A 16,482-nucleotide genomic window follows, 5' to 3' on the forward strand; every position below is an offset into this window, starting at 1 on the left:
ACGCCTCCAATTAATTGCTCGACCATTGCTTATAAGAACAAAACTTTCTATTTCTATATGGGGTCATGCTATTTTGCATGCAACAGCACTTGTGCGCGTCATGCCAATGAGTTATTATAAAATCTCCCCATTACAATTGACTTATGGTCAGGAGCCAAATATTTCTCATCTTAGAATATTTGGATGTGCGTTATATGTTCCAATTGCTCCACCACAATGCACAAAGATGAGTCTCCAAAGAAGGTTGGGGGATATATGTTGGATATGAATCTCCTTCTATTATTAAATATCTGGAACCCATGACTGGAGATTTATTTACGGCAAGATTTGCTGATTGCCATTTTGATGAATTAGTTTTTCCAACATTAGGGGGAGAGAATAAGCAGCTGAAAAAGGAGATAGACTGGAATGCATTACCATTATCTTATTTAGATCCTCATACAAATCAATGTGAACTGGAAGTTCAAAAGATAATTCATTTGAAAAGATAATTCATTTGCAAAGTATTGCAAATCAACTTCCAGATGCATTTACCAACCTACCAAGGATTACTAAATCTCATATTCCAGATGCAAATGCTCCAATCCGAGTTGATATCCCGGTAGGACAATCTGTTAAAGCATACGAGTCTAAGCCACACTTAAAACGTGGTAGACCAATCGGTTCTAGAGATAAAAATCCTCGAAAAAGGAAAAGGAAAAATGATCAAGATTGTCATAATATGGAGGTAATTGCTCAAGGAGAGCCCCGAGACATAACAATTGATAAAACCTCAAAAGAGGTCAAGGTACCTGGAAATAATGAAAATGAAGAGATCTCAATAAATTATGTCTCAACTGGAAAAAGATGGAATCGAAATGATATAGTTGTTGATAACAGTTTTGCTTATAATATTACTGCTGAAATAATACAACAAGATAAGGATCTTGAACCAAAATCTGTCGATGAATGTAGACAGAGAAATGATTGGCCAAAATAGAAAGAAGCTATCCAAGTAGAATTGACTTCACTTAAAAAACGTGAAGTTTTTAGACCTATAGCCCAAACACCTGAAGGTGTAAAGCAGTGGGTTACAAATGGATTTTTGTGTGAAAAAGAAATGAGAAATTTCGCAACGGCCTGTCATTGATTATATGGAGACATATTCTTCTGTGGTGGATGCAATTACGTTCAGGTATCTTATCAGTCTAGCAATTTATGAAAAACTTGATATGCGTCTTATGGATGTTGTCACTGCCTATTTATATGGCTCACTGGACAACGAAATTTTTATGAAAATTCCTGAAGGATTCAAAGTACTTGAAATATACAAAGATTCTCGGGAAACTTGTTTGATAAAGCTTCAAAAATCCTTGTATGGATTGAAGCAATCAGGGCGCATGTGGTAATCGCCTCTGCGAATATCTATTGAAAGAAGGGTACAAGAATGACCCAATTTGTCCTTGTGTCTCTATAAAAGGATCTGGATCTGAATTTGTCATAATAGCTGTGTATGTTGATGACTTGAATATCATTGGAACTCCTGAAGAGCTTCCAAAAGCAGTAGAATGCTTGAAGAAAGAATTTGAAATGAAAGATCTTGGAAAGACAAATTTTTGTCTTGGCTTACAAATTGAGCATTTGAAAAATGAAATATTTGTCCATCAATCAACGTACACCGAAAATATTTTGAAGTGCTTTTATATGGATAAAACACATCCATTGAGTACCCCGATTGTTGTGAGATCGTTTGATATAAATAAAGATCCATTTCGTCCTCATGAAAATAATGAAGAGCTTCTAGGTACTGAAATACCATATCTTAGTGCAATTGGGACATTAATGTACCTTGCTAATAATTCTATACCAGATATAGCTTTTTCTGTAAGCTTGTTAGCAAGATTTAATTCTTCCCCAACACAAAGACACTGAAATGGTATTAAGCATCTATTCATATATTTGCGAGGGAGCATTGATATGAGATTATTTTATTCAAATAAATCTAGGTCACAACTGATAGGTTATGCAGATGCAGGATATTTGTCTGACCCACATAAAGGTCGATCTCAAGCAGGCTATTTATTTACATGTGGAGGTACTGCCATATCATGGCGTTCAACAAAACAAACTATGGTTACTACTTCTTCAAATCATGCAGAGATAATAGCCATTCATGAAGCGAGTTGAGAATGTATTTGGTTGAGATCAATAACTCAACATATACATGAGCTATGTGGTATTTCACGAGGAAAGGATATCCCAATAACATTATATGAAGACAATGCTACATGTATAGCTCAACTAAAAGGGGGATATATTAAAGGAGACAGAATAAAGCATATTTCACCAAAATTCTTTTTCACGCATGATCTTCAAAAGAATGGTAAATTAAATGTTCAACAAATTCGTTCAAGTGATAATTTGGCAGATTTGTTCACTAAGGCATTGCCGACATCAACATTTGAGAAGTTAAGATAAAAGATTGGAATGCGTCGTCTCCGAGATATCAAATAAGGTTTTTTATCAGGGGGAGAAATACGCGTTGTACTCTTTTTTCCTTAACCAAGGTTTTGTCCCATATGGGTTTTCATGGTAAGGTTCTTAATGAGGCAATTCTTAATGCGTATTACAAGACATGTGTACTCTTTTTCCTTCACTAAGATTTTTTCCACCGGGTTTCTCTTAGTAAGGATTTGATGAGGCACATTATCTGCTAGTGAACATCCAAGGGGTAGTGTTATAAATCCTGCAAATGGATCCATCCACTTGAAATGATGGATGCCTTCCATAACAGGTTTTGGATTGGTTATGTATCCATAACAGGTTTTAGATTGGTTATGTATCCAAAACAGGTTTTAGATTGGTTATGTATTTATAACAGGTTTTGGATTGGTTTTGTAACAACGAAATATTTCTATAAATAGGTTCACTGATGAACCTATTCCATACTCTGAAACGAAGAATAAATCCTCTCTTCTAATGTTGTCATTCTCTTCTATTATTAGTCCTAGTTAATTACATAATTCTTGCTATATTGCTTTTATTTTATAATAAATATGTTCTTATTAGCAGGGAACTAAGGTGAAGACTTGATGGTGATGGTTGTTCTTTTCTTATTTGGTCAATATTTACCGGTACTCGGCGCTAGCCTTTGCAAAATCAGTGTCAAGGAAATAACTTGTCTACAAATACTTCCAAATTTTATTTCCCGCCGTCGAACCCTTAATTTGGTCGTTATCTATATATTATTAAATGGAAAGGAAAAAGCCCTCTCCTTAAGTCAAGTGGTAACCTAGAAAAAAGCCACATGGCATAAGTAGTTAATAATTAGTTATTTAGTTAATAATTAATTATTGATTTTATTTTTGAATTTAAATATTTATAAAATAATAAAATAAAATATTTTATAACAAAAAAAGAAAATTAAAAAAAATTTGTCCATTCATATCTATATATTATTAAAAAGAAGAGGAAAACTTCCATGCACTTATATTAAAAAAGAAAAAGAAATATATCTTCTATTATTGTATAAAAAGAAAACAACATACACAAATTTAAATAAAGTAATATGCTAATAAAAGTTTCTATTAACAATGCAATAATACTAAATATTGGATAAAATAATAAAGAAAAATACAGAACAAAAAATTATTCGATGCCTATATAAATCTCATTAATTTAATAGATATTTTATTCATTAAAATTCAGATATTATTATTGAGAACAATAAGATATAATTTAAAATAAAAAAAATTTCAATATTAATAATATATATATATATATATATATATATATATCTTCTATTATATTATAAAAAAAGTAGTAGATAAAAATATTAAACAAAGTCATATGCTAATAAAAGTTTCTATTAGCAATGCAATAATATTAAATAATGGATAATATAATAAAGAAAAATACAAAACAAAAAAGTTATTCAATGACTATATAACTCTCTTTAATTTAATAGAGATTTTATTCATTAAAATTCAGATAATATTATTAAGAAAAATAAGATAAAATTTAAAATAAAAAACTATTTCAAGAGTAATAAAATTTAGTTCTTCTATTATATTACAAAAAGAAACTAGTAGACAAAAATATTAAACAAAGTAATATGCTAATAAAAATATCTATTAACAATGTAAAATTACTAAATATTGGATAATGTTACAAATATATTATATTATGGATGTTCATTTAGTACTCCGTTGTAAATAAGCTTCCTGAAGAAGCTTATCCATATGGGACTCCACCGTAAATATGTTTATCTATTTAGTACTATATTGGAAATAAGCTTCCTGAAGAAGCTTATCACTTCGGTACCCAGTTTTGGATAAACATTACCCCCGGTAGAAGTTTATCCATACCGGGTATAATAAGCTTATCTTTTCAGTACCCGGTTATGGATAAACATTACCCCCGGTAGAAGATTATCCATACCGGATATAATAAGCTTATCCATTCAGTACTCCGTTATGGATAAATATTGCTCTCAGTAGAAGATTATCCATATCTGGTACAGCAGCAGCTTACACAGCAGCTTGTAGCAGCTTACACAACAACTTGTAGTAGCAGCTTACACAACAACTTATAGTAGCTTACACTGCAGCTTGTAGTAGCAGCTTGTAGTAGCAGCTTACAGAGCAGCTTCCTTTCTTCTATAAATAGAAGAGATTTCAGTTCATTATGTACATCAGTTTGAGTTCGAATAATATATCAGTTTCTCTCTATACTTGTCTTTACTTTACAGTCTTTGTTTTATAACACGTTATCAGCACGAAGCTCTACCATCTCGAGCAAATATTTTGAAAGTATCTGAGGTAAGAACTTTCTTTTCCTAAATAATGTCAAATCTTTCTAAACTTGAATTTGTAGCTCTGGATATATCGGGCAAAAGCTACATGTCTTGGGTGCTTGATGCTGAAATTCATCTTGATGCGATGGGTCTGGCAGACACCATCAAGGATAAAAATCAGGCATCAAACCAAGACCGTGCCAAAACAATGATATTCCTACGCCATCACCTTGATGAGGGCCTGAAAATGGAATATCTCACTATTAAAGATCCAGTCATACTGTGGAATAATTTGAAAGATAGATATGACCACCTGAAGATGGTCGTTCTTCCACAGGCACGTTATGATTGGACTCATCTAAGGCTACAAGATTTTAAATCTATCAGTGAGTATAATTCTGCTATGTTCAGAATTATTTCCCAATTAAAATTATGTGGTGATAATATTACTGATCATGATATGTTAGAGAAAACTTTCACCACTTTTCATGCCTCGAATATGCTCCTGCAGCAGCAATATCGAGATATGAGATTTAAAAAGTATTCTGAACTTATCTCACATCTTCTTATAGCAGAGCAACATAATGGGCTATTAATGAAAAATCATGAAAGCCGACCTTTTGGTTCTTGTCCATTCCCTGAAGTGAATGAGACGAACTTCCACCAAGCTAAACGTGGAAGAGGTCGTGGCCCCAGTCGTGGTCATGGACGTGGTCGGGGAAGAAGCCCCAATCATGGTAATAATAATGCACCAAAGAAGCCTCCTCACCACCAACAGTGGAAAAGGAAGGAACAAAAGCATGAAGCGGTGCAAGCGCCAAATATAGAAAATGCATGCTATAGATGTGGAGGAAAAGGGCACTGGTCACGTACTTGTCGTACGCCAAAGCGCCTGGTTGAGCTTTATCAAGCCTCCCTGAAGAAGACAGAGAAAAATGTTGAAGCAAATTTTATTTCTGAAGATAATTTAGACTTCATGCATTTGGATGTAGTTGATTACTTTGCACTCCCAGAAGGAGAAACAAGTCATGTAATCGGTGATGAATCTGTAGAAATGTAAATATTTTAATTTTTGTTATTTGTAATAGATAGTATGGTTATGTAATTGTTGTACATAAAGAAAAATTATGATTTGATGTTTACTATAATATATCTTATTTATGTCATTTTAAAGAATATGGAATAATATTATTAGATCAACTTAAACTCTAGCAGAGTTTGCAAGAAATATACAACCACCAGAAGTAGTTATATTTCATATATCTCATTGTAATTATATTTTGTTAACCACCAGAAGTGGTATATGTCTATGATCACCAGAAGTGATAATTTAGGCTTTCTATAGTTACAATTGAAGATAAGCTACATAAATATTCTCTATATTAAATGCACGCCTCGATTTGCTCCTGAAGTAGTAAATATTTTAAAAGAGGTTGAGGCATCACAATTTGATGTGATTAATGCGCATTCAGATAATTATGTTCGATTTCCTGAAGGATGAGAACTTTTGATAACATTAATCCATTCCCTGAAGTGTGTGACAATACTAATAAGTCGGGTAAATATGAACGCGCTCTTGATGTGAATACATTACAATTCACCTCCAGAAGAGTTAATATAATCGAGAGAATATATACTCAATATTTCGTATTTGAAATTTGCTACTGAAGAAGTAACATAGTTGAAATTGCCTCCTGAAGTGGAAAAATATTATGAAGAAGAGTTTTCGTGTGCTTAAACAATTGTTTTACATTGTTTATTTGATTGTGATTTTCTCTCATGACACCAGCAGTGTCTGAGCAATATTTGATAGTACAAAATGTATCAATAACTCCTGAAGAGCTAAATGTTTGCCTAAAGAATACATGACACCAGTAGTGCCAGATAAATATTAGATTGTGGATAATAAATTAAGGCTCTCGAAGAGCTTATATACAAATATGTCATTCATATTATATGATTATGGTCAAAACATATGTTGTAGTAAACCTGAAGTTTACTAATACAAATGGCTATCATATTGAGACTACAAATGATTGGAAGATTGATAATCTTCATGTTTCCACAATCATAGGGGGTAAAATAATATGTATGTGAGAAGTTACCCGCCTTATTCTTTAATTTGTACTATATCATGTATCACAGTAAACCAGAAGTTTACTAAAGCAAAAGTTTATGCCATAGTAAACCAGAAGTTTACTAAGAGATAGCACATGACATGATAAACTTGAAGTTTTCATTTGCCATTTTTAAATGAGCTATTTGAGAATTCAGATAAGCATATACTAAAGAACTAGAAGATTCTTCAGGAATTCTCATGTGTTGCTTGTTCTCATAATGAATTGATTATACCAGCTAAAGTTGGGACTAAGACCCCTGATTCTGAAATATATAAAAGGTGAATATGGGCCCGTTCACCTATCATGTGAACCACTTATAGGTGCATATATGAGATGGTTACATGTGTAATTATTGTCAACCTGCAGTTTGGCATTTGGAATTGCTTTTCTCGATTAAGAGCATAATTTTCAGATTATGAAATCAAGACAGTTCATCTTGATAATGCTAGTTTATATCCAAGCTGGTTTAGCATTGAATACCTCCTATTAATGTCTAAACCATTGCTTATGAGAACAAAGCTTCATGTGTTGGTCTAAGATTTTCTAAATTGCATATAGCAGCACTTGTATGCATCAGATCAACAATATATGATAAGTCCTCCCTTCACAATTGGTTTAGGATCAGAAACCAAATATTTTTACTATCTTTTGTTGCGTGGTATATGATTAATTTCTCTACCATAATACACAAAGATATGTTTCCCAAAGATGATTGGGGATATATGTTAGTTTTTCTAACATTTGGGGGATGAAATAAGCAGTTGAAAAATATGCTATATGAATCGAATTATCATGATCTTCACTTAGAAGATAATTCAAGTCGAATGTCAGAAGCATTTGCTGATCTAAAATTAAATATCATATTTCAGCTGCAAATGCTCCTATTAAAATTAAAGTCCCTGAAGGATAGAGTTTACTGTACGCATGAAGCGTGGTAGACCAATCGGTTCCAAAGGTAACAATCCTTGAAAAATAGTAGGAGCTAATGATCAAAATGATCATAATGAGGAGGAAATATGCTCTAGAAGAGCCCACGACATAACATTTCATGAAACTCCCGGAAAAGTTCAGGTACCTGAAAATAAAGAAAGTGATGAGATCTCCACAAGTTATGTCGCTTCGGAACTGACACAAAATGATCGTCGACGATACATTTAATACAATATAGTGCACAATATTGTAAACGATTGTGAGGATCGGACTAGCAGTCCAGACACTTGAAGATGTCGTACCATTTAGATACAAGTCTTAACCTATATGACTTATTTGGCTAAATCTATATGAAGATCCTTGAAGGATTGAAAATGCCCGAAGCATATAATTCAAAGTCTTGAGAAATGTACTCGATCAAATTATAAAGATCTTTGTACGGTTTAAAGCAATCTGGGCGCATGTGGTATAATCGCCTTAGTGAATATTTGCTGAAAGAAGGTTACATAAATGATGTTATTTGTCCATGTATTTTTATAAAGAAAATGACATCAAAATTTGTTATACTTGCTGTTTATGTTGATGACATAAATCTTGTTGGAACTCCAGAAGAGCTCCAAAAGGCAATTGAATATCTTAAGAAAGAATTTGAGATGAAAGATCTTGGAAAGACAAAACTTTGTCTTGGTCTGCAAATTGAACATTTAGCAGACGAGATCTTTATCCATCAATCTGCCTATACAGAAAGGGTCTTAAAACGCTTTTACATGGACAAAGCGCACCCATTGAGTACACCAATGGTTGTTCGATCACTTGAAGTGAATAAGGATTTGTTCCGACCTCCAGAAGAGGACGAGGAACTCCTTGGTCCCGAAGTACCCTATCTCAGTGCAATTGGTGCACTAATGTATCTTGCTAATGCTACAAGGCCTGACATAGCATTTTCTGTTAATTTACTAGCAAGATATAGTTCTTCTCCTACACGGAGACATTGGAACGGGATTAAGCATATATTGCGATATTTAAAGGGAACTCTTGATATGGGTTTGTTTTATGCTAACAAAGATAGTGCAGACCTTGTTGGTTATGCAGATGCAGGTTATTTATCTGATCCCCATAAAGCTCGATCTCAAACCGGCTACGTATTTACATATGGAGGTACTATCATATCATGGCGCTCCACAAAGCAATCTATTGTTGCTACTTCTTCAAATCACGCTGAGATAATAGCTATTCATGAAGCAAGTAGGGAATGCGTATGGTTGAGATCAATAATTCATTTTATTCGAGAAAAATGTGGTTTGGAATGTGAGAAAAGACCCACAATTTTATACGAAGACAATGCTGCATGCATAGCCCAATTGAAGGGAGGATTTATAAAAGGAGATAGAACGAAGCACATTTCACCAAAATTATTCTACACACACGATCTTCAGAAAAGTGGTGACATTGATGTGCAACAAATCCGTTCAAGTGATAATCCAGCAGATTTATTCACTAAATCTTTGCCAACTTCAACTTTTGAGAAGATGGTATACAAGATTGGAATGCGGAGAAAGGTCGTCATGAGATAACAGAAATAAAATATAAGGGAATACTAAATATTGGACGACCTGACATGACATGAAAACTTATACATGTGACATACGTGCCTATAAAACCAAAGTGATAACTCATACACTGAACATAGGCCGATAAGGCCATATGATTTTCATATACATAACATATGTCTACAAGCCTCTAAGAGTACATAAAATCATAAAGGTCGAGACAGGGCCCCACCATGTCAATCAATATATATCTAAAGCATACTGACCAAATAGGCAACTCCGAAGCAAATGGAGTGCACCAACACCTCCGCTGAGCTGATAGCCTACTAGGAGGAATGTCAACCTATCAATTGGGACCTGCAGGCATGAAACGCAGCGTCCCCAGGCAAAAGGGACGTCAGTACCAATAAAGTACCGAGTATGTAAAGCAAGAAAGCATAAACAAGAATAGTAATATAAAGAGAGATAGAGGAGATACAACCTGTAACATCTGCGTACCTCTGTGGGCTGCTGACATGAAATGCGTAATACATATATATACATAAACTTTTAAAAATATACGCGTCGTCTGTAGGCATCATCATCATCATCATCATATCGTACCCGGCCTCAAAGAGGACTCGGTAAAAATGTACCCGGCCATCATAAGGCTCGGTAGAATTGTACCCGACCACGTGGAGCTCGGTAAATCCAACTGATCAGTGGTTACACAATATATATCGTACCCAGCCTACTATAGTGCGGCTCGGTAGAGTAAAATAGATATTATATATAATGCATGCTAAACTCATGGAATCACGTTCTAAACCTTTTGGAGTGACTTAAGGTCGTTGCACCTTCGATTAACATTATGGACATCATACCATCAATATGAGCTTCTATAGGATTCAAGGATCATACATACTTGCTTAGAATAACTTTATAAGGAAAGAACAACATGGGCAACCTTAGTTTCTAGGAGTAGATCTGTTACGAAATAGTGTATTCATTTCACTTTAGATCATGCCAAAAGAAAGAGGGAAGTGCCTTAACATACCTTAACCATGGTGAGTCCTTAATACATCTTAAGCAACTCTTCAAACAACTCAACTCAATCTACCATTGCATAAGGAGATTCAAAATTAGTGTTGAATAAAGGCTAAGTTTGCAACTTAAACTTGTAGCTCATTTATATAAATTCGGGCAGCATCTCCCCAGTAACAAGAGCCTCCTCCAATACCATATACCAACAACAATTACCAGAGAAATCCATCAATACCAATTATCAATAACAAGACACCATAAAACTACAACAAGTCATAACTATTTTACGACGAGCGACAAGCTCCAATTGGAATTCGTATATCCCTTATCATCCCTTATAGACTTTTTACTTTAAATTAATAGTATCATTAATATGATAATGAAGTCATTCATCAATAATTCTAACCTTATACCATATTTCCATAACAAAGAAAATGATCCACAACTCCAGTTATTCTTAATTAGTAACTTTATTCACTAGTTCATGTCTAGTTCATCCATTTAACTCAACCGATGTCAATATAACCTTAAGCACTTGTTGGAACACAATATAATTACCTCCTACAGTAGATGCAAGTCGAAATCTATATTATATTTAGCTTATAACAGCCCAACACACCCCAATCAATTCATACAAAAAACAACGACTATAGTAGTGTCCAACACCCCGAAAATATTACAAAGAATGACTAATCCATTATTTCACAAATATGTGGTATTTCTTCAAACAATTTATCCTCCAAAAACTCCATTAAATATCAGCAAAAGATACAGCCCAAAAGCTACACGAAATAGCCCACAAAACAGTCCATTACAAATCAAATAACTCGAACTCACGACTTCCGATCACCTTCCCGTGAGTTCTAAATATTATGAAATGAATTAATCAACCTTAATTGATATTTAAGAGCTTAAAACCAGAAATTAAGAATTTTCTTAACTATTAAATACCTTCCAACACTCAAACTATAAAGAAAAAGAAAGGTTATATAGCAATACTTACGTCGTGGGGATCGTTCTTGTGTTATTGCTTCGTGATTTCGTGCCCGGGATGATGGTATTATTTGAAACCCTTGTAGAGAGCTTAAGGGTGATGTTAGGGGTATTATTTGGTCGTGCTCTCTGGAAATATGCAGAAAGAGACGAGATAAAGGAGATAATCTCCATTTTGTTGAAAAGTCAAAAGGTGCTACTTGGCACCCTATAATTGGCTCGTCTTCCAATGCTTATAACTTTTTATCCGGGTGTCGTATGAGAAAACGGTTAAGAACGTTGGAAACTACATTCCAAGACCTTCAATTTGATATATAATATGTCCCAAAAAGACCTCATATAGCACACGAAATTTATTACTCAAAAAGCTTCATTACAAGACAAATCCTTAGTCGGTTTTTTCGCAACTTAAATCCGATTTTTCTCAAACTTTATACTCCATATACAAACAACATATATAGTCATATCATGACTTTAAACTCATTTAAATCATGATTAACAAGTCTCATATTTATCTTAACTTGCATAACACTTCGGCAAACCTTTCTTGTCCTTGTAGAAGGATTTCATCCTTTTTGAGTTTGCATTAGATAATCCTATAATGATAGTAACATCTGAAGTACGGGGTGTAACAACATGTACCCTTGTAAACATTTATCCTTGAATATTAACTCTCAAAGGCTTGCAAGAAAAAAATGGGATGTAACACCATTAAATCACTTTATATACTTTCCAAGAGGATCTCATTTCTGAGGTTACATCAACGGACTTACGACGTACATTGATGTGCAACAAATCCGTTCAAGTGATAATCCAGCAGATTTATTCACTAAATCTTTGCCAACTTCAACTTTTGAGAAGATGGTATACAAGATTGGAATGCGGAGACTCAAATATTTGAAACAAGGTTTTCATCAGGGGGAGTAAAATACGCGATGCACTCTTTTTCCCTTACTAAGGTTTTTTCCCATGGGGTTTTCCTTATAAGGTTTTTAATGAGGCACCTAACAATGCGTATTACTAAATATGTGTACTCTTTTTCCTTCACTAGAATTTTTTTCCCACGTGATTTTTCCTAGTGAGGTTTTAATGAGACACATTATCTTTTAATGAACATCCAAGGGGGAGTGTTACAAATATATTATATTATGGATGTTCATTTAGTACTCCGTTGTAAATAAGCTTCCTGAAGAAGCTTATCCATATGGGACTCCACCGTAAATATGGTTATCTATTTAGTACTATATTGGAAATAAGCTTCCTGAAGAAGCTTATCACTTCGGTACCCAGTTTTGGATAAACATTACCCCCGGTAGAAGATTATCCATACCGGGTATAATGAGCTTATCTTTTCAGTACCCGGTTATGGATAAACATTACCCCCGGTAGAAGATTATCCATACCGAATATAATAAGCTTATCCATTCAGCACTCCGTTATGGATAAATATTGCTCTCAGTAGAAGATTATCCATATCTGGTACAACAGCAGCTTACACAGCAGCTTGTAGCAGCTTACACAACAGCTTGTAGTAGCAGCTTACACAACAGCTTATAGTAGCTTACACTGCAACTTGTAGTAGCAGCTTACACAGCAGCTTGTAGTAGCAGCTTACAGAGCAACTTCCTTTCTTCTATAAATAGAAGAGATTTCAGTTCATTATGTACATCAGTTTGAGTTCGAATAATATATCAGTTTCTCTCTATACTTGTCTTTACTTTACAGTCTTTATTTTATAACACGTTATCAGCACGAAGCTCTACCATCTCGAGCAAAAAAGTTATTCAATGACTATATAAATTTCTTTAATTTAATAAAGATTTTATTATTGAGTATATCATAATTACAAATAAATCTGCAATTAAAATTTATTAAAGCAATATGATCTAATATGTTCAAAGAAATCCGATCACAATTTACTTTAAATAATATTTTTTTTAATATTAACCACGCATCGCGCGTGTACGACTACTAATATATGTATATAGGAAGAGAATTCCTACATTTGATTTTTAGAAGGTTTCTTAATTGAAAAGAATAATATCTTAAACAACAACATTAATAACTTTCTTAGTCCTAGTCAAATTGAGGTCGAATATATGAATAATATCTTAAACAAAAATAAAAAAATCAACGTACCAAATTTACCCTTACACATTGCATTTTGGAAAAGTGGCATTCCTTAGTTCTAATTAGTCATTATATATATATATATATTCTAAATCCACTCTTGACAAATATAACACTATAAATCTAGTAGATTTACAAGATGTATTTCATGATGAATGATACCAATATATCTCCAAAATTCTTCATATTTTATATTTTGAATCACAATATAACAACGATAAAGAAAGAAACTATTTAATTAGGGTAACATAAGAATGTTCTACATCATATTAATATTGTTAGATTGGATAATTTGGTTTTTGCTTATCTCTAAATCATGCTAAATTAACGTAGATTTTACCTTTTTATTATAATTTTTATATAATGATAATCTAAATGGACGTCTTAACAACTTAAAATTGGTCGGGATTTAAACCATCTTGAAGTTTTATTATGTTTTTTTATTAGGGAAAAAGGTCAATTAAGGTTGAATTTTCTTTTATTGGAGTTGACTTGCCTTTTTTTTTTTAAAGTACTAGCAAAGGGGGAAAATGTGAACTGAGTGAGGAAGTTCGAAACTTGCACCTCTGAGTACAAAGGTTGGATTTCTAACGAGCTCCTGACAACTCATTACTGCATGTTACGTTGTTTTGTTATTATTATTAACTGTTTATATTGATACTTATAACTCATTAAATTAATAGGGTACGTAGAAAGCAATATGTTATCACTGTATAGGAGTTCTTCGTAATTGCAAAAGAAGAAGAAAAAAGGACGTCTTGGTTCCTAAAATAAACTTTAGGGTATGATAAAGAACACCATTATTATGCTTAGTAGTGTACTTTACCCTCAAAATTGGGTTCAATCAATACCTAACAACAAATATATATGGTGATTCATTTGTCAATATGTATAACAGGAAATCACATTAAACGAATATTCTTATTTCCTGCGCACTTCAATTATTTCCTAACAATAACTTCATGAATTTTAAAAATAAAAGTAAGTCTTCATTTTCTTACTTATGATTCTTTTAATTTTTTTGTTGGAAAAAAAAAATAGGAATGACAAATAATTTTGTTAGGGAAAATTTACAAAGTAGTCCAAAGAAGAGGAAATTTATGAACTTAAAATCTGATATTCAAAATACACATAGATTATCATTTATATAAAAATAAATACTACTATAAGATTAGGAAACAAAACTTGCTTACGTCTTAAGGAAATATTCCCTCGTTCACAAATCTTTTTGAAGCAGGAGCTAGACAATTATTCAAGAAAAGGAAACTTAAAGCCATATATCAAAAAATAGATGTAGAGAAACACTAAACATTCCAAAAGGAAGAAATTAATTAGTGGACGATCACAAATTAGATATAAATAAAGGAAACAAGCAAAGCTAGTATAATAATATGCTAACAGAAAAAATGGGAAAAATGAAATAAACGTATGGAAAGTATATAGTGATGCTATATCCTTCATGTATCCAATCAGCAGATAAAAATATAAGGAAACAAATCATGCATGAAAAATAAGCTATATATCCAACTCCACGCCCCCCAGATAGCTATAAATATAGAGTACCTCAAAACTCAACCATCAATTCATAGCTAGCTACTGTATCTTAGTAGGGTTTCCGCCATTCTACTATTTCTTCCCTAGTCATAATTTCTTCGCAGCAGTAGTATCGATCATTAATGGAGTATTCTCAGGCTAAGTGCTTTTCTCGCCCGATGGGTCATCGCTTTCATCCGACGGACAGGGAAGTGCTCAAGTATCTAATAGGGTTTGTGAGAGACGAGCCACTTCACTCTCAGAATGAACTCATGCAGGTGGCGGATCTCTACGCCGACAAGGAGCCATGGCAGATTTTCGAAGCTTATGATCAGGGAAACAACAACAACAACACTCGTTACTTCATAACGCCGCAGAAGAAAGAGAAGCCAACGTGGAAAAGAGTTTCAAGAACTGTCGGGAAGGGCACTTGGAAGCCTCAAGGCAAAGGCCGAGAGGTGTTTGATGATAAAGGAAGACTCATGGGATACGTGAAAAGTTTGAAGTACATCCCCGCTAACAAATCGTCAAACAATGTGAATGGCGAGTGGTTGATGACAGAGTACTCTTTGTTTGATCGTTATCTGGCTGCTAGGGAGATTAAGAACAAAGGTTTCGTAATTTGTAAGATCAAGAAGAAGGGCAAACCTGGTGACAAGAAAAAAGGAAACAATATTGATGAGGTAGTTAATGATGAGAATATGAGAGATATTGAAGAATTTATCAACACCGTGTTGCAAGAAGATGTTCAAGTTGAAGACAATGGTATAAGGTCGAATGGTACTATAGCAAAGCTGGATGATCAAGAGAATAATATTATCCAATATGTAGAGGGAGATCAAGTTAGAGACCATGTACTTGGTTTGTTGGATTCCACAGAGGATATTGTTGATGTGAATGATCATGAGGAGTATGTTGAAGATTGCGTAGATGAGGGGGATGAAGTTCAAGTCCATTTACTTGAAGAATACATTGATTCCGTTCTGCAATCAGAAGATGTTCAAGCTGAAGACAATCAACATGCTACATTCTGGGCTTCCGCGGAAGATGTCGATCTGGATACTATCAATTTCTGTTAGTCATAGGATATATTTGCTAGATATATAATGTAGTTTAATAATCCCAAGCTAGCTCTTAGATCAAGTTACAAATTACCTGTACTATAATACTATGATTTATCAAAATATTTTGAATTTTTCTTATGTTTCTGTTATAGTTTTTACTAGCTAGGGATATATGATCGACATATTAAAGATGGTTGTTGATAGTTTATGTAGTACTACTAAAACTTAATACTACTGAAAGTTCTGCCAATTTTTTTGCTGTTTCTGTTTTTCTCTCAGAGAGATAGTGCTCGCTTATTATATTTCGGCGTCGATTCCCTGTTTTAGCTGCCTAGTTGGAGTATTTAGTTTTCAAGATATGTGTG

General features: G+C 33.5%; 1 protein-coding gene and 1 long non-coding RNA gene across 2 annotated transcripts; one reads left to right on the forward strand and one right to left on the reverse strand.

Annotated features, from left to right (window-relative positions):
• Window positions 1-9,404: 9,404 nt before the first annotated feature.
• Window positions 9,405-11,538, reverse strand: LOC104221493 (uncharacterized). Its single transcript, XR_709741.2, has 3 exons — window positions 11,401-11,538; window positions 10,411-10,469; window positions 9,405-9,731 (listed from the first exon to the last, which is right to left on the reverse strand). It is a non-coding gene; the product is annotated as an uncharacterized lncRNA (long non-coding RNA).
• Window positions 11,539-15,196: 3,658 nt separating this feature from the next.
• Window positions 15,197-16,132, forward strand: LOC138876561 (NAC domain-containing protein 30-like). Its single transcript, XM_070155706.1, has one exon. It carries the CDS (start codon window positions 15,197-15,199, stop codon window positions 16,130-16,132), a length of 936 nt encoding a protein of 311 aa, XP_070011807.1.
• Window positions 16,133-16,482: the final 350 nt, after the last annotated feature.

Source organism: Nicotiana sylvestris, chromosome 1, assembly GCF_000393655.2.
Source record: "Nicotiana sylvestris chromosome 1, ASM39365v2, whole genome shotgun sequence".
NCBI lineage: Eukaryota > Viridiplantae > Streptophyta > Magnoliopsida > Solanales > Solanaceae > Nicotiana > Nicotiana sylvestris.